Source organism: Podarcis gaigeae (genome assembly GCF_964106915.1).
Source record: "Podarcis gaigeae genome assembly, chromosome: 1".
Classification (NCBI taxonomy): domain Eukaryota; kingdom Metazoa; phylum Chordata; class Lepidosauria; order Squamata; family Lacertidae; genus Podarcis; species Podarcis gaigeae.
Genome location: NC_139678.1, coordinates 72,462,135 through 72,484,987, shown reverse-complemented (window position 1 = coordinate 72,484,987; position 22,853 = coordinate 72,462,135). Strand labels below are relative to the sequence as shown.

Below are 22,853 nucleotides of genomic sequence, written 5' to 3'. Positions count from 1 at the left end.
TCCATCTTCTAGAACCATCATTAGTTGGACACAACTTCTTCCTTGCAACTAGAGCTGGATCAGGGCTCTTCTCTTTTAGTGGTTCTAAGGGATGGTTCATATATCACAATCAACCAATGATTTGTAGATTTAACAGCTTACATGAATTCTATGACTTCATAAGAACAATGTAACATGAACAAGCAACTTGCAGAGCAGTATGGCAATAACTTCCATGAATGGTAGAATTGGAAAATGCATATTTGCCTCTTCACAGCCATTGCTACCATGAAACTGTGTTTCTCTGTTTAAATGCTACACTGCTCCTGTAAGTAGACCAGTCACACAATCAGTTAAGTGGCCAATTTTGTGGTATGAACTAACCCTTCGAATATTGTGCCTCATTGGAACGTTTAGATTTTTGTGGGGTTGTGTTCTGAAAATATAACATCAGTGCTGTAAGTTCATCTGTTCAGCAGAGATCCCAGAACACAATCCAGTTTATTTAAATGCTGATTTTTTTTTGTAACTGTAGGCAACTGTGTCATCAACATTCTTTGTCCTAACTCAGGGAGTAAAATTAATTTCCCCCAAAGCTGTTGAACACATTGATTTCTTGTAGCATTGTTTCATGACCACTGGCAAGAACAGTCTGTGGGTTCTTGAATAGTATAGCTGACCCAGGTGGAGTTGCCACTGCAATATAGCTGCACATTTCGTCTGTGTAGCCCAAGTTCCCTGCAGCATTTGCAGAATCTTGCATATGTATTGATGTTATAATTATATATGCTTGCAGAAGGGCATTTTCCATCACAGGAAACAATATTTACCTGGAAATAAGCAGAAAAATAACTTAATGTGCTAAGAGAAATGGCTAAATGGCTTCCAACTAACAATAATGCAAAACTTTCAGGGTAACAGAGTGCAAATAGTAGCGGGACACTGCATTTACTTACTGGTGTGTTACTTCGACAATCATTCTTGCGTATTGTCATCCTAACAGTCACCTTTTTGCAGAATTTTCCATCTTCCTTGCCTGCAAAGAATGACATGATTAGAAACCAGTTGATATACCAGGTAAGCATATAGAAAATAAAAGACAAAGACCATGAGCAATGGTCTATGTCATTCAAATTTTGGATTCTCAAAATTGTTCTAAGCATTAAATTTATTACCAGCACAAATATTCTATGTATCAAAAAATCTAAATATAGATAGGACTGGGTCAGTATAGTTGCCATTGAAATGAGTGGAGCTTGTACCAATGAAGTTCCTGGGGTGGACAGCACCCTAAAATTCACTTTCCAAATCAACAGAAAACTTAATTCCAAATGTATTTATTTTAAAGTACCAGTGTTTTTAATAATTGTTCTCAAGTAAGAGCTCAGGACTATAATCTAGGGCCCTAGTCTTAAATTACTTACTGCTAAGTAGCCTCATGAATGTGAATAGGTCTATCTCAAAATGTGGAAGTAAACTATCCAAGTATTTTCCAAAAGCACTTAACATAATTTAATTCAGCTGAATTCAATACTACTAAAGTGGTGTTACATAAAAATAAATATGGTGTGTACATGGCAACATTCATAGTGCCAAGTCTATGGTAATTACACCATCATATTTTGGGTAAGCAATTTGAAGATTGCACTCTAAGGGTTTCACACTGTGACAATTGCACAACATGATGTGACATCCCAAATCAAACACAAAGCCACAAAGGCAACAGCCACCAATGCCAAACTGTGTAATAGGGAACTAGATAGATGAGATGGAGAAACAGTGCAATTTGGAGGCAACTTTCCTATGCATGATACCCCACTCCAAATCTTCAACACCAGCCCAACTATTTTACATAGGAGTTACAAATGAATAACAGACAGGCTGCATTACAAAAGCTAGGATTTGTTTGCAACATATGAGATACCACTGTTCTTACATTGGCACAAACTCCTGAATAACACCAGTATTCACAGAGGTGTTTTATTGCTATCATTCTCAGTTCAAGCTACAAGCCTTTTAGTTGAGAGTGGTCCATCAGTGAGACCACCTTCACATGCAGCTGCAGTCAAACTATTTCTTCGTGCTGCAATCCTTCATAGCTAGAAGCTACATATCACACTGCAGCCAACTGCCTTGAAAACATGGTTGGACAGGTGGCATACAAATATTTAAAATAAAACAAACAAGTCAACAGGAACAATTTGCTTATTTACTCCCAATCCAATAGGAACTCTGCCAGAAGACAGTGTGTCAATTGTATGGGGAAGACTTTTGTGAAGGATTATTGCACTGTTTCTGGTTTGCAGCATTTCTCATTGAGCAACTACTAGCACCACATAATTATTTTAAGAAATGTTAAATAACAGATGATAATATTTAGCCATTCATTCAGCATATACCCAAGGAGACAGTGCTATACACATATGCCATACTTTCTGGATAAGTGTTATTTTAACAGCAAGCTTTAACAAGCAAAGAGATTAGTTTCTATCTTCTACAGCACTATGGAAATTACTGGAAATAGCAAGCAAAATAACCATGCAGCAAGCTAAAACACTACGCAGATGCTTACTACCAACAGTACATTGTTGGCTAACAACAATGCACTGCCCATACAGTGCAAAATGAAAAGATATGTGAGCAGATCTGAAAAAAATCAGCAGTTCATACTACAATACAGCTTATTTCAACCAGATGTTGTGACCTGAGAGCATGATGCTCCTATGAGGGAGTACATTGTTGGAAATCAACAATGGTTCTGTCTGGTTTGTTCCTACTGATTTCCAAGAATATGTACCTGTGTTACAGCTAGCACTAGGTATAGGAGTGACTGGGCTAACGGGGAATGGGAGCAACAATGGCATTCCAGAACCTAATAAGAATATTACAAATCGAACACATTATATATGATACATAGATGCACAAACGTTAGGGAGGAATTCAGTGTTGCGCTAAGGCATTCATTCCTTCAAGGTACATATTTTGGCTCTACACTCCTGTTCCCCATCCCACTGTTCCAAGAGTTCTCCCCGTTCCCCCATGATAATTGGGGGGAGGGGAATGAGGGTGAGGAAATCATTCCATCAAGGAAGCATACCAGTAATTGCCTGCACTGACAGAGCCTCTTAGTGCTACTTTGAATTCCTTCCTGAGTTTAAATAATATTTTCTTGTTTTATATTTAAAATAGGTTCTTGCACTTGTGCATGTAACTTTCTTTTATATGTAGTAGTTGCTAAACAATTTCCTTCTCCTTAAATCACACACAGTAATATCTTATTTATTTTTTCATGTTTGTGTCCCATTTTTCTTCCAGGGAGCTCAACATGGAATATTTTAATAATTGTATTGTACTGACATGTTCATATTACTGCAAGTATATTGCATTGCTATGTAGCTACAGTAATAATATAATACATGAGCATTACCAATTCTATCCACTCAACAAATCTACACGGGAAGTTTAAGCTGAAGTAAAGTTGTCCAAAGCTACCCAAAGTGCCTCATGACTGAACAAGGATTTGAGCCCAGATCTTCCAAGGTGAAGTCTGACACTCTAACCACTTCACAATAGCCACAAGCCAACATGAAGACATGCACTGTTAGTCTATGGATTTTGTGGAACTACATGATGTGCCAAACAATCCTTTGAATGTTTACTTGGAAATAAGTCCCACTGAGTTCAATGAGATTTACTCTAAAGTAAGTTAGCATAGGATTGCAGCCTCTGATATAAACATATACCCAAGTGATTCTGGGCTTAATAAAAATGTGAATATCTGTGAAATTATGAACTGAATTAAGCTGACAACTCCTTTGTACCATAAAATGAATATACTGCCTCCATGATTCATTTGTCCGGTATATTTAAACAAAATATTAGTAATAGTTTCTGCTTTTCACAGAGCCTCTACTTCTGTAATGTGTTAACTTTATTTTGAGGAATACCAAAGAAAGCTGATGTCAGAAAACAAAGAGACACATTTTCATGAACATCAATTCTACATGTCAAGTTATATTTTGAAAATGACACTGTTCCCTTTATATTCTTTTAAATGTAAATTAAACAGATTAAAATATAAAATATACCACATATCATAGACAAATATGCTCCTACTTTATTATTAATAATTTCTTGGCAAACTGAAACCATGAAAATCTTTATTTCACACACACACCCCGCAATAGCTTTTGTAAATTGTAATGGGATTTCAGCTGCAGAATTTCCTGATGAATTATGTCCCCGTGTAACAACATTATGGCTTTCCTTTTCATTTCTTATTTATCCCGTAAGTACTTATTTGTTTATGACTGTTTGGTTCTGTGTTGGTATTTTAAATAGTAATAGTTTTAAATAGTAAAATCTTCAGCTAAAGGAAATAAACAGCAAAGCTCATTTAAATCAACTAAATGACCATGCAACCAAACTAATATTTCAAATCACAGTGAATGAATCATTGATTAGCAATTTTCCAGCTCTTGCCCCACTCCCAGCTGGTTGGTCTGATTTGTGAATTATGATTGAAAGAATCACTACTGGTTGCAGAAAAGTAGCCTTAGATTCAGTCCCAACCAGCGAAAATAACACAGGTGTCATTCTAACCTTAGTAAATATTGTCTTAACTCAGACTGAATCTAGATTTAGTTTTACTGGCAATGGTAGACAATGCTATCACCTGTGTGATTTTTTTACAATCATTCACAATCTCATACTAGGTACTCAATGATCTAAACAAAACATGGAGGTAAATTTCATTGATTTAAATGGCACATGATCTCTTAAGAACTAAAGTTAAGTTCAGAATGTTACTGCTATTGAAACCATTGGGTAAACCAATTTTATTCTTGTTATTGTTAGTGCTGCTTATTATTTAGATGTTTCAGAAGGCAACCAGTACCCCTCAAAACTCTCTCATATGTACATCATTATTGAAGTTTTGGTACTTACATGTTTTGCAGCATCCTTCTAAGAATGGTACAATATATCCTCCAACCTGAATCGGTATTTAAAAAAAAGTCACTACCAATATGAAATCATTTTTAGCACTAATTCACAGGTTGTAGTAGTAGTAGAGATGAACTATTGGAAGAGCACTTAACTGCACTATTAAGAAAACTAAATAGTAAATAAACCAGAATCTAGAGAATAATACAATATTTATTTTAACTGAAACAAAATATGAGCCTGAATAGCTCAGTTGGTTACAGCGTGATGCTGTTAATGCCAATGTTGCAGGTTCGATCCCCATATGGGACAGATACATATTCCTGCATTTCCAACTCTACAGTTCTGTGATTCTACAGTTCTGTGATTCTATTATTACATTTTAAAAAATAATAATCTTAGATTCACTCTAAACAAAAGTCAAATCAAACAGATTAGGAGCAACATAGCAAGGCTGCTCTTCAAAGTCTACTTGAGAGGAAAATGTAAGTATAATCCTCTAGGCACTTTGCCTACCCCTCTGAACTGCATTGGAGTTAAACAACATTTGCTTTCTTCCCATCATCTGTAGAACACTTCTACACCTGGTAAATCAATGAGCAGTCACAGTGCTCACTGTAGAGGCTTTTTTATCTTTATGGCTATGAAAAGACTCTCTCTCTCTCTCTCTCTCTCTCTCTCTTTTCTTTCTTTCTTTCTTTCTTTCTTTCTTTCTTTCTTTCTTTCTTTCTTTCTTATTTGCATCTATATCCCTCTTTTGTTCCAAGGAGTTCATGGTGTGTACAGGGCTCTCCCTCTCTCCATATTATCCTCACAACAATGCTGTCAGGTGGGTTAGGCTAAGAGGTGGAGACTGTCCCAAAGTCACCCAGTAATCTTCATGTCTGAATGGGGATTTTAATCCTGGTTTCCCAAGTCCTAGTACCTACAGGCTAACCACTTTACAGCACTGGATCCATAGTAGTTTACATTACATATAACTCTGTGGTAATTATATTACGATGATGTTGCAAGCATCCCTGTTTCCCTACCAGTGCTGCCCAGGGGTGTGGTGGGCATACAGAGACTTACAATGTGGCGGTTTTGTGATCTATATGTTAAGTAGATCTAAATGTTACAGCCAGGAGAAGGGTCACTCACCAGAGGGAGGGCTGATTTCAACACCATCCCATTTCCAAATGCTAAGTCTAACCTGTGTTCCGGCTCTTTAGCCTTTACGACCTTTTGTTCCATCTTGTTGCAATAAATGGAAGTGTCCAGAGGAAGCAAAATAAAAGCTTTCAAAATCAAATGCAAAATGGATGAACCACTGACCTTCACACATTCCGTTTCATTAAACGGTGGACAGCTGATGGCTGATGTAATTAGAACAGGTCCAAATGGTGTGTTTGTGCAGTCGTATCTGACACAGTTCGAAATCCAACTGGTGCCAGGCTATTTTGAGTATTTGAAATAATCATCAGAAATACAAACACTTCAAAAACCAATAGAATTTGCAGTTTTTTTAAAAACACACACACAAACAAACTTGATTTAAGGTCAAAATAAGCAACTTGTTCGCACTGAGGGAGCTGTCACTGACATTCCTAATACCAAATACAATCAGTACTGTGCCTTTCTGAGAAACAAGACTTCCAGATGCATCCACGAAGTAATACAGTTCTGCACTGTAGCAACCTTGGTTTATTATATTTCTTATTCCCACATAGTCCTGTGACAGACCAGCATAATTCAATGTGACTTCTGAAAGGTTACATAACTCTATGTGGGGTGAAAATTAGTAGTGAAAGTATTGTTGTTTCTCCCCCGTCCCATCTCTTGTGAAGAGAAGGCAAAGCCTACATACTGTTAAAGAGCTGTACTATTCCTCTACTACAGGCATCGCCAACCTGCGGCCCTCCAGATGTTTTGGCCTACAACTCCCATGATCCCTAGCTAACAAGACCAGTGGTCAGGGATGATGGGGATTGTAGTCCAAAACATATGGAGAGCCCAAGGTTGGGGGTGCCTGCTCTACTATCTATAGTGCTCCTTATTGATCTTACAGTTGTTGATTTTCCCACCTTAAGTTCTTTCAATAAAATGAAATGATGGGAAGAAGAATGGCCAGCAACTGCATTTGGTCACTAGACTCAGCACTTACCCATGTCCTCAAGGCAGCTGGGAGGTTGATGCTGTGCAAGCACACTGGTGGAGCCAATCTTGCACTCCTGCTGGCTGGTGTGTTTGCATGGCACCAACTGCCTCACTACCTTGCCCTCTCCCTCACAATAAAAACAGTGACTCTATTGTCAGGAGGCCAGGTGAGTACCATCATCCCACCACGTCATTCTGTACTATCCAGGTAGCTCCCATCATACATAGCTATGCCATCACCAGAGTAGGAATGTGCAACTTCCTGTTTCCTAAATTTGTTTCGCTAATGTAATTTGAGCACAGATTGCTTGCTCAAAAAATTCAACAACAGGTTTTTTGGTTCAGAAGCACAAACTTAATTCAGCACTTACACTTAGTAACCAATGAGAGCTACTCTCCCTCCATAACAGATAGGTAGCCGTGTTGGTCTGCCATAGTCAAAACAAAAAAATTCCTTCCAGTAGCACCTTAAAGACCAACTAAGTTAGTTCTTGGTATGAGCTTTCATGTGCATGCACACTTCTTCAGATACCACTTCTTCAGATACACGAAAGCTCATACCAAGAACTAACTTAGTTGGTCTTTAAGGTGCTACTGGAAGGAATTTTGTTTTGTTTTGACTATGGCAGACCAACACGGCTACCTATCTGTAACTGGAACTATGGAAGGCACCACATTGAGCCGCATGAAATGGAAGTCCATCAACCTCACCAAGAAACTTGCACAGGTACAGGTATCTGAAGAAGTGTGCATGCACACGAAAGCTCATACCAAGAACTAACTTAGTTGGTCTTTAAGGTGCTACTGGAAGGAATTTTTTTGTTCTCCCTCCATAAGAAAAACTGTAAGTACGAATTTACCTTAAAATGTGAAACTGTTCCATTGCTGAAAGAGTGAACACAAGACACATTCTTGCATTTTCCACAACAGGTTGTTAAATCCTCTGGAGGTTCATAGACTTCATTCTGATAAAGTAAAGGATATCATTTCAAATATACTTCAAATCAGGAATTAAGATTACAAACATGTATTTTTATTACAATATTCCATCGAACTCTGTCATAATCATAGTATCTAATGGTACTATTAAATGTATTATTGTACCTTAAATAAATGTACTGCTACTATTACTAGGAGACCAGTGTACTTCAATGACCCTTAGACTTGCATATGGGGAAGCTGGGTTCATGCTGTGGCTCAGCCACTTTGAAATTGATTGTGGGCCTTTCAACGTGATCAGTTTTTAGCATGATAAATGTACAGTTCATACACATTTGTTGTGTCCAAGAAAAGATTATCTTCTGTTGCCAAGATGCCGTGATACAATAAAACCAGGATAACCTGGTTAATGTCCATCAGTTGAGGCAACAACTTCTTAAGTTCTGCAGAGAAGTCAAGCATGGGTATTAAGTTTTAATTCATGCTGTGGTTTGACTTCCGTTTGCTCATGGCAATTACTCAGCTTAAACAGTGAACTATGCTTGCATTTTCTAACACATTTATGTGTATCACATGCACATTTATGTTTACCCCACTAAAGCATACATAAAATGACTTTCTGTATGCCATATTAGCAAAAACATGAGCGTTTTCACAATTAAATTGTATTTATGCATAGTGCAATATTCCAACAAGCCTTTGTCCAACACTAATAGCATGATATCCTGTCCTCATAGAAAGGATTGTTGGCTGCATTTGCTGTAGCAGAATAGTTATAATGATGCTCAGTTTCTCGTTTGTTGTACAGAAGCTCTTCAAGCCTCAACAAACAGATACAATATCAATTGATTCAATATATGGGGAAATTTTCACCAGGAACAAAATGCATTGTATCAATTGATTAATTTATGTAATGTTCGGTAAATATACTCTACATTTCTGCAGCTTGCTTTGATCCTTTAAACTATTACCTATGCAGAGGAGTTAACTTCTAACAGCAAGTATTTACTTTTGTAGAACAAATCATAGCAGCATTAAAACATCTGTTCTTATAACTGAATGCTATCAATGGGTCAACCACTAATCCCAGTTTTCAAATAAGACCTCTTGTTATAAGACATCAGAGATTCTGGGTGGGGAAATTAGTGCAACTGCACTAGTTTCCTTTATTCTTAATAAAATGATTTACTTTAATTATTCCTATCTGCTGTTCTATTTTACCAGAGAAAACCCAAAGTTAAATTCTAAACTCCTTACAGATTTGCACCTTGCCGCACAATCTATAGTGGATATATTTATCCGATAGTACTTGGTAACAGGATCAACTATGCTTGTGCAGTAGGAAGTGTGGCAAACACCATCAGGTGAGTGTTCAACAATGGACTGTCCTGGATGCAGAACACCTCTCTCGCTGCTCAGGCACACTTTGTCTCTTGCTGGAACAGATTTCCAAAAACAAAGTACATTGGAGAAAGTTAACTGAAATAATCAAAACCGATGACAATTGATACTTCAAAAGAAGAAAGAATAGTGAGGACATAATACTTTTAGACCTTCACAAATATCATTTGGCTTATTCGTGAAAGTGAGTCAACTGAATCCATTTTTATCTATTTACGACTTTATGTTGGCTCATACTGGTTGCCTCTTAAAAAAACCAAAGGCCACATTCATTAAACATATCTGCTCAGCTTTTCTTGAAAGCATAAAAAATATGTAGAAATATTTTCTAAGAATGATTTCCTTAGAATAATGAGAAACTATGGATTTAGAACAATTTATAACTATTATACTAACACTGATAAATAATAATAATAATAATAATAATAATAATACTTCCAATCCTTCTACATAATGCTTCCTTGGAAACACAGCAGCAGCATATGAAACTGGTTTGTCTTCCACTTTTGCTTCATCATGGTTCATTGTTTCATACAGACAAATGTGTTGATAATAATTATGGCTCATTTGAAATAAGCTATCTTGAAACCAAGCTGGCTTGTTTCAAGCAGATGATACTTAATGTTAGCTACTTTGTGCAAGCTTGGATAAAGCAACAAACTGGTTAAGCAAAAGGGGAAGTAAAAGCTTACAAACCTCTGGAAGGGGAGGAGAGTCTGCCCTAAACAGCATGATGTGTGAATGTGGCCATAGCCTTGAATTAAATAGGATAAATTAAATGCTTTTTTCAACTAAAAATCTTGTATACTTACAACACTTGTACTTAGTGCAGTGACAAACATTTTCTGTGCTGTTCTGGAATTGTTCATCTATAATCAGTTTCTCTCCCTGTCCATAAGAGAAGAAAAATACAATTACTATGTCATTAATGTTGCATTTCAATGTCAATGCTAAGAAGCACAGCTTTTATATATGTTGCTTAGTAATAAAGTACTTTTGAAAAGTGTAACTTAAGCTACACTGGGAGGTAAAAATCTGGTTTCATAGCAATGTTTAGAAATATGGACTGGAAAAGGTAGCCTCTGCCTAGTGGCTACTTTATAGTATACATGCTCAGGGAACACAGGCCGGAAAATAATGCAATATTTCTTCCTCTCAGACAGTTTACTTTTACCGGTATATGTTCAAACATTAAGTATACCACCCAATCTTATAATGATCATTTAAAAGTCTGATTGGATACATTGCACTTATTCCTAATTATGCACAGGATGTCTTAGTCAAAGGGAAATTACATGCAATTCACTGCATACTAAAAGGCAATTTCTTTGTCAATGTTTGCTAAAAGCAATAGGTGTCATCCATTTCTGATGTTCCACTTTTGCACCAGACTTCTGCATCTACAAATGGAACTTCCCATTCCTCTCCTACCCCAACACCCTCCTCCTAAGTGTGCTCTGGAGTTTTGGGGAAGTCCTGCTGTGTCTGCTGGTGTGATGTTGGATCTCACCCATCGTTCCTAATCCTGAGCTATGTGAGCATTTGGATGCTTTCCTGCTTTCACAAACAGAAGCAGATGCTGGATCAAAATACTGGCTACTTACTGCAAATGTTCATTCCAGGGAACTGTGCAGAAAGTATACAGGAAACAGAGCTAAGTCATCCTACTACCCAAGGCAGACAAGGTCACATGATGCAGAGGTGTAGAGAATATGTAGCTCTGTGTTTCCACCCACAACCCCCTTTCTGGCCATATCTGTGCAAGAGGCATAGCACTCTCCCAGAACTGACATGGCCCACAGAAGAGGTAGGAAGCTATACACAGTACTCCAAGCTCATCAAGCTGAAAAAAGGGTGCAGCTGGATGTCTCCTGCATACTCCTCTGAAAGAACATTTATGATAAGCAACCAGTGGTTAATTCCCTGGTTGGTGAGCAGGAGCTACCCAGGAAACAGAGGGATATATGTCCAAGATCAGCCAATTAGGGAGGGACAAATTTATTGCCAGATGTCTTTATGTCCCCAAGGGAGGAGGCTACAGAGGCAGTTGCTGCCCTACTGGAGTGAGCTGAGATATTTAATAACGTTGAAAGACTTTGGCCTCATGCACCTTGGTGATGAAAACACACAGCCAATGGGCCAATGTGAACATGTTGATTTCCCCTCCTCATCTGGGGTGAAAGGATACAAAAATGAGTGAGAATTATGAAATCATTCAGTTTTATGAAATCAAACTTTCTGGGCCCTCCTGACATCTACCGTATTTTTCGCCCTATAGGACGCACTTTTTCCCCTCCAAAATTGAAGGGGAAATGTGTGTGCATCCTATGGGACGAATGCAGGCTTCAGAAAGCTCTCTGCAAGCCATGGGAGAGCTGCGTGACTTCGCGCAGCTCTCCCACGGCTTGCGGAGAGCTGCCTGCACCCAGAAGCCTGGGGCGCGCTGAGCTCAGCACGCCCCAGGCTTCGGGCGCTATCACCCCAGCCCCGCAAGCTCCATGAGTGATGGCAAAGTTGCGCAACCTCACCTTCGCTCCTGGACCCCCAGCCCCGAGGCTAAAAACGAAGCTAGGACAGCTAGCAGGATCCATCCAACTCGCTGTCATGGCTTCTTTGCTCTTTGGTGCTGGGTGGGGGGAAAATATTTTTTTCCCCTTTATTTCCCCCCCCCCCCAAAAAAATAATAAGTGCGTCCTATGGGCCGGTGCGCCCTGTAGGGCGAAAAATATGCTAATTTATGGCAAGTCTATGTGGGGCTTCCCTTGTGCTTGATCCAGAGGCCGTGGTTAGTGCAGAGTGCTGCAGCATGATTGCTGACAGGAGTGAGGCCTTGTCAGCATGTAACACTTGTGCTCAGAGATTTGAACTGGTTGCCAATCTGCTACTGGGCCATGTTCAATGTGTTACCATTAGTATACAAAGTCCTTAACAACTTGGGGCCAGTTTACCTACGAGATCACCTTGCTCCACATGTGCCCACTCAGTTGCTTCAATAGCTAGAACTGGGGTACTACAGGTGCTACATAATACCCATTCCAACATTTCTTTGAGTCCTACTCTCCAGAGAATGAGAAAACAAGCTTGCTCCACCTTCCATGTGACAGCCTTTAAGATATTTGAAGATGACTATCATATCTCCTCTCAGACTCCTCTCATTCTTGTTCAACAATATAAATAATGGCAACAAATTCAGTCTATGTCAAATATGACTGGAGTCAAAGATGGACAGCACAATTTGCAGGCAGTTCATTGTATTAGAATAACATTTAAAACGTGTTTTAATAGGATTTCCTCCTTACCAGTTTACACTGAGGCTTAGGAACGGTTTCACATGCACATTCTAAAATGGGGAAGGGAAGTGACACAATAAATGTTCATACACTTTCATGAATACAAGCAATCAACAGACAAAATTATTTCCTAAAATGATGCAGTTCAACGTTTGCCAGGCATTCCACTAACAAGTCTTGTAGCACCTTAATTACTAGCAGATTTATTGTGGCACACACTTTATGGACTAGAGCAGGCATAGGCAAACTGGGCCCTCCAGATGTTTTGGAAATACAGTCCCCATCATCCCTGACCATTGGTCCTGTTAGCTAGGGATGATGGGAGTTGTAGTCCCAAAACAGCTGGAGGGCCAAGTTAGCCTATGCCTGGACTAGAGTCACTTCATCCCACAAAAGCAGTATCCTCAACAGTCATCCAGTTTCTCTAAAGTTTTATTCCCCTGAGACAGAGCATTCCAATCTTCTCCTTCATTCTCAAAGAATGCTCAAAGAATGTTTCTCAGATGTAATGTAATGGATGTAGGGTTGAACTTACTTTATTGTTATGAAGGGGGAGTGGGTGGTGCACACATCTTTCCTCCTTTCCATTAAACGCTCTGCAATCTTCCCCACTGCCCACTCTTCCTGCTCTGGAAAAGCCCCTGTCTCAGCTGGTGAGCAGTAACCTTCCTGATCCCCAGCTGAGCTGTGCAAACAAGCTGCGTTGTCCCAGCCTGCAAGCACCTGGGTGAAACCAGCTCTCTATAAGACATCTCAATTGGCCCACACCATAGTTAGACTACTAATGGCTCCAGACATTGCTAGATTTTCAATATTAATTCAACATTGCCTTTTTATACTGCAAGATAAATTGATCTAAGCCAATGAAACGACATTGAAAAGAACTGTACTTACCACATGTACGATATGGGCAACACTTTTCTGGGCTCCATACTTCTACCAAGGACATCCCTAATAAACACTTAAATTCAGGACAACGGTAGGTTTCACAAACTGCAAGTTAAAAGTGCAAAGAAAGAAATGGTGTTGAATGTTCAAGCAGGGAGAACATTTCCAAAACTCACGACCAAAATTAAAATGTTCAGCAAAGCATAAAGCACATTCTTCATATATACTTCACACAAAATTTTGTTTATACATTGAATCATAGTTATTTGGTTTAATAAATTAACAACATTTTTAAGAGGCATGGTAATAATTCCATATGCTTATTCCATGACTGCCTTAAAATGATTAGGATAGATTTAATGAGCTTGTCTCTTAATGAAAATTCTGTATTGTTCATCATTTACAGCACTGAAAAATCATTGCAAACAATTAAGAAAGCCTCTAGAGAAATCATCAACTCACTACACTGGTAAGCAGGACAACATCTGTCTGTCGTGTTGCCTTCCACAGTAAGCACTTCTCCTTCCTGGCATGCTGGAATTTGATCAGAGCAAATACCACATGCTGATAAAAAGAGAAATATTAAATTATTAGAAAGCACGCATACATGCCATTTGTTTTCAGTTTTCTGTAAGTGCAAAAAATCTACCTAAAAGGATTGATGAAACTATAATGAAAAGTTGAGCACCACCTAATTTCACTCCTGAATGCAGAACTGTCAACCTTACGTCTAGTTAGAGAGTCAGTACGAGAATGAGATTGGTGTTGGACTTTTGGCTACCCTAATCGTGTGACTTTGATTGTAAAAAGAAAGAGGTCAAATTGGGTGGAGAAGCTTAATTTAGCTAAGTAGTTTTTTATTCATTGGGAGAAAGACTTTGCATAGCTTAAAAACGGTTCAAGTATAGGTGAAGTATTGCCGCAGAAATTAAATAAGCACCCCTGTAACCTCAAACCACTCAGAGGGTGAAGTGCATGCAACAGAATGCTTATTAGTTTTGGATGGGCATCCAGTTTGGGCTGATAGCGTATAGGATGCTGAATGCACTGGGGGATTTGGGAAGCAGTCTTTCAGTTTTGCAGTGACCACCACGGAAGTACAGTTGGGCTTTTAGAAACAACTGGAATTCAAAAGATTGGGTGGTGTGGGCCTGCAGGGGGTAGGGGAATTTGAATCATTTCTGGTTACATTGTATACTTCATTGTAGCTTCTATAAAAGATGTGCCAGCAGAAAGATGGTGCCAGTACACCACTGCACACCGACACATCATTTCGCTCTGCGTAAGGTGTTTTGTTCTATCCCTCAAGTATCCATATTTTGGATATTGTGCAATACATAATACTGGACTAGGCAGTAGAGCTTCTCTTATACCATTGTGGCATATATTCCTAGATAGTCTTCTTTGCTTACAAATTAATCTACAGGCTGTCAATAAGAACTAAATTTGAATACCACAGATATAGGATACACAGCAGGTGCCTTCCACATGGGCAGCAATCAGAGTTTGATCTGCTCGGCAGTTTGGAATCTGTTCCATAGACTCACATTTTGCTGGATCACATTCTGAAACAAACATAATATTCTCATAAAATATATGATATTCCATCCTGAAGTCTCCCTAAGGGGGCTTACACTAAATAATAAGATATAACTACATCTTATTTCCTTCTGTGGTGTAACTAGGAATACTGGAGCAAACTGTGAAATATAGGTCTAGCACGTCCTCTATATATGTTGGAGCAAGAACTTCCACATACCATATTGATACAGTTTCTTCAGTCTTGCCTTCCAAGTATCTAAAAATGGATCTGGGACTAGTGCATGGAAAAATGCTTACAGGGCAAATGAACACCGCCAAGACCTTCCCAGGCTTGTTTACCTTTTTGTCTCTGTTTCCTTTTTCCTTTGCAACTGCACATGGCACAGGCTACTTTAGCTCTCAGTTTTAGGAACAAGGAATTTAACAGGGGCATGTGCAAAAGCAAACATTTCGGTTCCATCCCTCATGGGCAGTTGTGAGCCAAACAGGGCTCTGCTTGGAAGTTGCCATGTTTTGTAGTCCTAAGTTCCTTCCCAGAACAGGGAATGGATGTTCTGAATCAACTGGGGGCAGAGCTAACTAGGGTTTTTAAACATAGTCAGGGAGGGGCAGGGGAAGGAAGAGACACTGTGTCCCCTTCTCCCTCCCGGCCTCACAACCAAGAGCAGGAGGGTTCAGTCCTTACCCTGTGGGAAAGGAACTTGCAAAGGAGCACCCTGTGGCCCACAAGTGGAGGACACAATCCTACTGGGATCTGCTTCTCAAACACTTCCCTGCAGGGAAGGATCATGCGAAGGGGTATCTTTACTATGCACAGGATTCAGTTCTGCTTAGGTCTGTGTCACTAATGATTTTCCTGTGGGGAAAATCACCCTGGAGAAATAGACTCCTGCAGACTTGCCTTCCCAATACCCTGCTCCTTGACAACTCAAGATCCAGCATGACCCAACTTGGGACCAGATCTAGGGCTGTCTCTAATTTGGCTGAATCTGTTGCCCAGCCCTAATAATAACAGTAAAAAAGGTAAAGGTAAAGGGACCCCTGACCATTAAGTTCAGTTGTGGACGACTCTGAGGTTGTGGTGCTCATCTCACTTTACTGGCTGAGGGAGCCGGCATTTGTCCACAGACAGCTTCTAGGTCATGTGGCCAGCATGACTAAGCCGCTTCTGGCGAACCAGAGCAGCGCACGGAAATGCTGTTTACCTTCCCACTGGGGCAGTACCTATTTATCTACTTGCACTTTGATGTGCTTTCGAACTGCTAGGTTGGCAGGAGCTGGGACCGAGCAACGGGAGCTCACCCTGTTGCGGGGATTCGAACCTCTGACCTTCCAATCGGCAATCCCTAGGCTCTGTGGTTTAGACCACAGTGCCATCCGCGTCCCAATAATAACAGTGGTCAAGGTCAAATATTTCAATAGAGACTCCTTTGCCAGATATTTCAATTCTTCATTCAATACCTACCACAACCGTAGCTAGGACAGCAGGAATCGTCTTGGTAATAGGTTGCCAGTTTCTCTAGGCCCTTGCATTCAGGAATAAATGTTTCACAGAGGCTCTGATTACAAGCTTTTTAGATCACAGCAAAAACAAGAGAAGAATAGGGTTGAATGGCATTAATAAAACTGATTGCATTTGTTGCGTATTACACACACACACACACAGAGAGAGAGAGAGAGAGAGAGAGAGAGAGAGAGAGAGAGAGACCCTAGGGCTGATATTTGTAAATGTTTTGTAAAATCCAAGAAGGCTTCAACTTGCTTTGTTGCTTGTGCCATATTAAACTTTTCTTCAGGCAATCAAATAAGTGGGGATAGAGTGCTATGAGAAGCTGTCATACTGCTGTATTCTGTTTATACATAGCTGCACTATGAGGACTTGATATATGGCTCTCAATCTCCATTCCTGTCTTTAATGTTGACTGATTTTTAAGGTTAAAAGGGGCACAAGGTATGCAGTATTCACATTGCAGCCTTATGTAAAGACAGGGTGGCAAAGTGGCTGGCAGCTGTCAATGAGGTTATCTTCCTGGGTGAGTGCTTTTCCTTTCCAAGAAAAAAAGCTGGGCTTAAAAGACAGCAAACTGTGCTAGGAAAAGGAAGAAGCCTTGAAACCTTAATTTTTTAATTAAAAAAATCCAATTCTCATGTTTTAATTAAAACTTTTGAAACCAGTATTGTTCATGGAAACCTCAGAAATAGAGCAGAAAGCAGTGGCGTTGTGATAAACATCTTATTTGTCACAACTCCACCCCCCCAAAAAAATTAATCTCAACCGCTTCCTAACACTACTCCTGCTCATCCACCTCCTAGATCAACATAGCACTTTCTTCCTTGCACAGTATAACCTCAGCACTTGTCAAAATGATGTACCTTATGAAAGCCCACATACTGCTTCCAAACACCTGCAGATTAAGTCATTTTGTGTTAGTTTGCATATATCTTAAATCAAAACTTGACTATAGTTTATAAGATATCGAAAGTCAGTGGTGCTGGTAAGAAAGTGTATATTAAGGATACTTACTACAAACTTTCTGGTGACAACAGGATTGATCATCTGGTACAATTAAAGCTACTTCCCCAAAACGCTGACATTCCAAGTCATTATTTGCTGAGCAGTTGTACTCCACAGGAGCAATGGTCTCATTGTCAACGCATTTGTGCATGCAGCATCCACTATGGGAGGTTTTCCAAGTCTCACCCAGTGCATGTGGCACTCCAGAAGTGTCTGTACAGGCTAAATTGTTGCCAAAAAAGGGAGGTAATTTATTTATTTTTATAAACGTCTAGATTCTATGACATGTTTATAACTACAGACATAAATAATATATGACCATGGCAGAGAAAAAAATTCCAAATCAATGCTACTTGTCAGGGGTTGGTAAAGCACTGTTACTCAGGAAACACACCTGAGTCATACTCTCTTTCAGTCTACATTTTCCAGACACAGAATGGACTCCATGAATCTTTTTAAAAATCTGGATGCACACAAACCAACCATCTATGAGTAATACAAAGAAATGGCTTTTAGACAGATCCCTGAACTGCAGCACTCTGAAAGCAACACTGCTGTTCTTGGGCCTGTTAGGAACTAGTTACATTCATTCTAAGGCCACTGCAGCTCCATGTTCAAAATTGAGTCATCTGAATTCCATCCAGCTGTTCTAATGAGTTATCTGAGGGGAGTAGATTCTGCAGCTTATAGTTATAGGATTGATTTGAAACTTGGTAGTAGGAGAGGTATAATATTTGGGTTAGAAAGGATAAGTGACGGCTTATTTTGAAAAAGTTACGTGTTTGATGGGAGACTTTGGCAAGTCGATGGGTAGTGTGCAATCTTCTTCCATGGGCTTCTGCTGGGGTGCGTTTTTGCTGGGGGAAATTTCTCCAGTTGTACTGTGTGCTTTAGAAAATGGGTTGTAATGTTAGGTTGGGGGACCGACTAGTACGTTGCATTGCCAGGGGCAGCCCTTTCCATTTCACCACCTGAGGCAAAATGTGAATGTGCCGCTCCCCCTTCCGCTGCAGCCTTGCTTACTGGGGTCATGCGGTGGCTTCTGGAGAGATCTTGTCAGAAGCTGCTGCTTCTCCAGCAGGGTCAGGTGGGACACCGTTTCATGGGATTCTGCTGTCTGAAGCAGCTGCCTCAGTCCACCTCATTGGCCTGACGATTACTCTTGAGTTGTGTAACATGTAGTGTTTATTTAAAAGGCATTTTTGTGGCCAATGTTATTTAATGAGATTTCATAACGGTATTTTGGTGTGTAGATGGTGCGGGAGCCCTGCACATGGCAAGTCAGCTCCTGGATGTAGGGATACTCTTCTGTATTCGCTAGACATTCATTTATTTATTTTCTCATTTTTGTGCCACCCATTAAAAATAAGTTACCTGGGTACTGTACACATCCTAAGGGTGATCTAGAAACAGAAATCTGTTTCCATTCATACATATGCTGGGTAGGACCAGAATAATTCATCATTACTTGTCAAATGATACAAAATTCAATAGCATATTGATACTTACCACACTTCTCTTCAGGAATGCAAAGCGCAGAGTGTACACGGTGAAGGATGGTCCCTTCTGCGCAAACACACCCCTCAGTCAATATTGAACAAGAGTCTGGATCCTGAAGTTCTGGCTCCATATTTTGACAAGTGCTTGGTGTCTCACAGGCAGATATACAGGCCTTATAGTAGAAACCTTCTGGACAGGGAAAGGCTAGCAACATAATAAACACAGTGTTTAACACCGTGATGCTTCTTCAAGTAATATTTTACATGAGCTAATGTTTCATGTGAACTTGTGCAGAAAAACAGTGACAACACTTTTATTCACTGCAAATTAGAAAGTAAAATTAGAGTGGAAAAATACAGTAGAGCTTAAATTTTCACCTGCTCACATGAATCTCCCCTTTCGACCAATTACCCCAACCCAATTATTCCAGACATATCTTTTATCTTGCAAGCACGCAATTAGAACAGCCAGTGGTTGAGGAGCAGATGGCGGAAAAGTTAAGCACTTTCTCCCCTAAATTGCTTTTCTACTCAGAAGTATCCTTTCCAGTGCTGTATTTTTTGCCATGCGTAGTAGAGGTTTGAGATTTTGTACATATTTCTACTGATTTCTCAACATTATTTCTATATAAATAAGCTTGGACTTGAACCTCAGCATTTTGGCTCAAATTCATTGCTTTGTCCTATAGACTGCACTGCCTTCTCATCTTGCAGTAATCAAAGGTGCACAGCCTGGGAGTCATTTTGGACTCACAGCTGTCCATGGAGGCACAGGTCCAGGGCAGCTGTCTACCAGCTCCACCTGGTATGCAACCTGAGACCCTACCTGCTCACAGACTGTCTTGCTGGAGTCCTGCATGCCCTGGTTATCTCCCGCTTGGACTACTGCAATGTGCCTTATGTGGGGCTACCTTTGAAGGTGACTCGGAAACTACAACTAATCCAGAATGCGGTGACTGAGAGTGGCTGCTGGGACCATGTAACACCAGTCCTAAAGGATCTTCACTGGCTCCCAGTATGTTTCCAAGCACAATTAAAAGTGTTGGCACTGACCTTTGAAGACGTAAATGGCCTCAGCCCAGTATACCTGCAGGAGTATCTCCACCCCCATCACTCAGCCTGGATACTGAGGTCCTCCTCCGAGAGCCTTCTCCTGGTTTCCTCACTGCGAGAAGCAAAGTTACAGGGAACCAGGCAGAGGGTCTTCTCGGTAGTGGCTCCCTCCCTGTGGAACGCCCTCCCTTCAGATGTCAAGGAGATAAAGAATTACACAACTATTAGAAGCCATTTGAAGGCAGCCCTGTATGAGGAAGTTTTTAATGCCTGATGTTTTTATTATTTTTTCTGATATGCTGTAAGCCACCCAGAGTGGCTAAGGAAAACTATTATCATCATCATCATTATAGCTATTGCCATCAACAGCAAACACAGTGTCTTTGATGTGAAGTACTTACAGCAATAATCAGAATTCCTCCATTCTATACAGATGTTAAATTTGTTACATGTTGCAACATAAGCAGCCAGTGCTACACATGGATTCTGAATGTATTCTTTATCTTGGACCCACATATCACAAAAGGAATCTGGAGAAACCTTAACACAAAAATAAAAGTCTTAACTTAATTACTGGTAGATAACTGGAGGAGGAAAAAGATCATCATTAGGTGTTTGATGCCAAATAGAAGCTGGTGCAGTTTAATGGGTAAAAGACAGTCACCGCAATTCTAGGAAGCCCCTAATTATAAACTTGCATCTGTGATAAGCTCACTGTGTAGCCAGCCATAAACAAGTGCCTCTCTCTCTCTCTTCCTCAGCCCTCATCCGAAATATGAAGTATAATAGTGACATAATGTGCATGGTGGCTGTAAGAATTTTATTGGGCCCAAAATGTCATCAGGACACAGTAAAACAAAAATGCTTTGTGTTCTCCAACTGGTCACTTCAAGAGATAAAGTTCACATGCAATTAGGTATGGCAAATGTTGGACAATTTCTCTGGTAGTTGAAGAAGCACCTCCAAGATGATGACAAATTATATGTGCCAGTGGCGTGGCGTGGGGGGTGCAGGGGGGCCAGCTGGACCGGGCGCAACATCTGGGGGTTAGGGGGCGCAAATCCATGGGTTAGGGGGCGCAAATTACTTGCCTTGCCCCGGGTGCTGACAACCCACGCTACGCCACTGATATGTGCTATAAGTAGTCCTCTTAGAGGAGTATACGGTTGACACATCTTTGACATGTCGCTGCATCCTATAAAGGTGCTAATGTCAAACCCAGAAAATAATCACTAGTTCCTAGAGAATATTAGTAGCAGATGATGTGATGGGGGACTGCTCATCCCACCTCTGGACAATCACATCACTGCTGCTTACTGTGAAGTAGAGGTGGAGGGTCAAGGCCACAAGGAAGACTGGTTCTCCTGGCATGTTTGAGCCATGTAAGTATCACTGCCACCTTGCCCTTCCCCCTCTACCTCCTGGTAAGAGCAGTCTTACAATGCTGTCTGTTGCTGGTATTAGTGGAGTATTAAAAAATACAAAAAGCAACCATTTATTAAATGCTCTAAATTTATTATTTCCGTGTGCTGCTCTGGTTCGCCAGAAGCGGCTTAGTCATGCTGGCCACATGACCCGGAAGCTGTACGCCTGCTCCCTTGGCCAATAAAGCAAGATCAGCGCCGCAACCCCAGAGTCGGTCACGACTGGACCTAATGGACCCTAACCCTAACCCTTTACCCTTTACCTAATATATGTAGTACAGTACCTGTACTCTGATAAAAGCTCAACAGTTCTGAAGCTATATGCAGCCTATCATAATTTCCCTGGAATTATTATTGTTGAATAATCACTCGGTTGATATGTGAAATAGGCAAAGTTGTTTGTCAGGGGAACAACCCATAAAATAAATACTTTTGACTCCTTAAATATTAACAAAAACAGATGAATTTAATTCAGACAGAGGATCAAAAGATAACATACGTAAGGATGGCAGCTGCTGAAGGTTTGGTTCAATAACGTGTTTAAACAAAGGGAACAGTCTGTGACTGAACAGTTAGTTTCACGGATTCTCTGTTCTCCAATATACTTCAATGTGTTTGGCACCTGCCAGCTATCTGTGAAAACAACTGAAGCACCCACAGTGCTTACGACGGTCCTGTTGGGTAGCATGAGATCATTTGCTGAGATTCCATCACAGAAGCCTGCACAAGAGTACAATATACAGATTAGCATATCTCCATGTACATACTATGGTATTTTAGGACCGGCATCAGTATTATGCTAATCACAGAGTGGCTGCTTGAAACAGCCTCTGCATAATGACTTTAACCCCATGGCTGTTATAATATGCTGAGCTTGTATTTGCGATTTATGTGAAGAATCTCCACTGTATTAGCAACAGCTGCTGACCAAAATCTCCATATAGCATAGTTGGAGGCCCACCTAATGCCACCTCATGCCAAAATATAGCATGGCGACCGAGTCTCTATATTTTGGCATTGGCACAGGAAAACCTAGACATGGAGGCATTTTAAGCAGCCTCTGTATGATAAACAATACGTGCAAACCAGCCCTAACAGCTGGAACCATAGTGTCCTATAAAGTACCAATCCTGCAAGATCTCTCAAAAGACATATATGGTGCATTAAAACTTTGCACCAAGCTTTCCTCTTGCTGGTTTTATACTGTTTTTAACTTGATTTAGGTATTTTGCCTAAGCTGGTT

General features: G+C 40.2%; 1 protein-coding gene across 1 annotated transcript in view; it reads right to left on the bottom strand.

Annotated features, from left to right (window-relative positions):
- Positions 1-607: 607 nt before the first annotated feature.
- Positions 608-22,853, bottom strand: part of OTOG (otogelin) — a 95,572-nt gene continuing 73,326 nt past the window's right edge. Inside the window, exons 41-56 of the mRNA XM_083700824.1 lie at positions 22,110-22,330; positions 20,588-20,726; positions 19,144-19,338; positions 17,644-17,856; positions 16,585-16,689; positions 15,032-15,142; positions 14,040-14,141; positions 13,584-13,682; positions 12,699-12,739; positions 10,212-10,287; positions 9,256-9,434; positions 7,920-8,024; positions 6,238-6,357; positions 4,927-4,972; positions 936-1,015; positions 608-809 (exon numbers count right to left, since the gene is read on the bottom strand). Coding sequence (XP_083556950.1) covers positions 609-809; positions 936-1,015; positions 4,927-4,972; positions 6,238-6,357; positions 7,920-8,024; positions 9,256-9,434; positions 10,212-10,287; positions 12,699-12,739; positions 13,584-13,682; positions 14,040-14,141; positions 15,032-15,142; positions 16,585-16,689; positions 17,644-17,856; positions 19,144-19,338; positions 20,588-20,726; positions 22,110-22,330 — 2,033 coding nt within the window. The 3' untranslated portion in view covers position 608. The remainder of the gene's footprint in view (positions 810-935; positions 1,016-4,926; positions 4,973-6,237; positions 6,358-7,919; positions 8,025-9,255; positions 9,435-10,211; positions 10,288-12,698; positions 12,740-13,583; positions 13,683-14,039; positions 14,142-15,031; positions 15,143-16,584; positions 16,690-17,643; positions 17,857-19,143; positions 19,339-20,587; positions 20,727-22,109; positions 22,331-22,853) is intronic.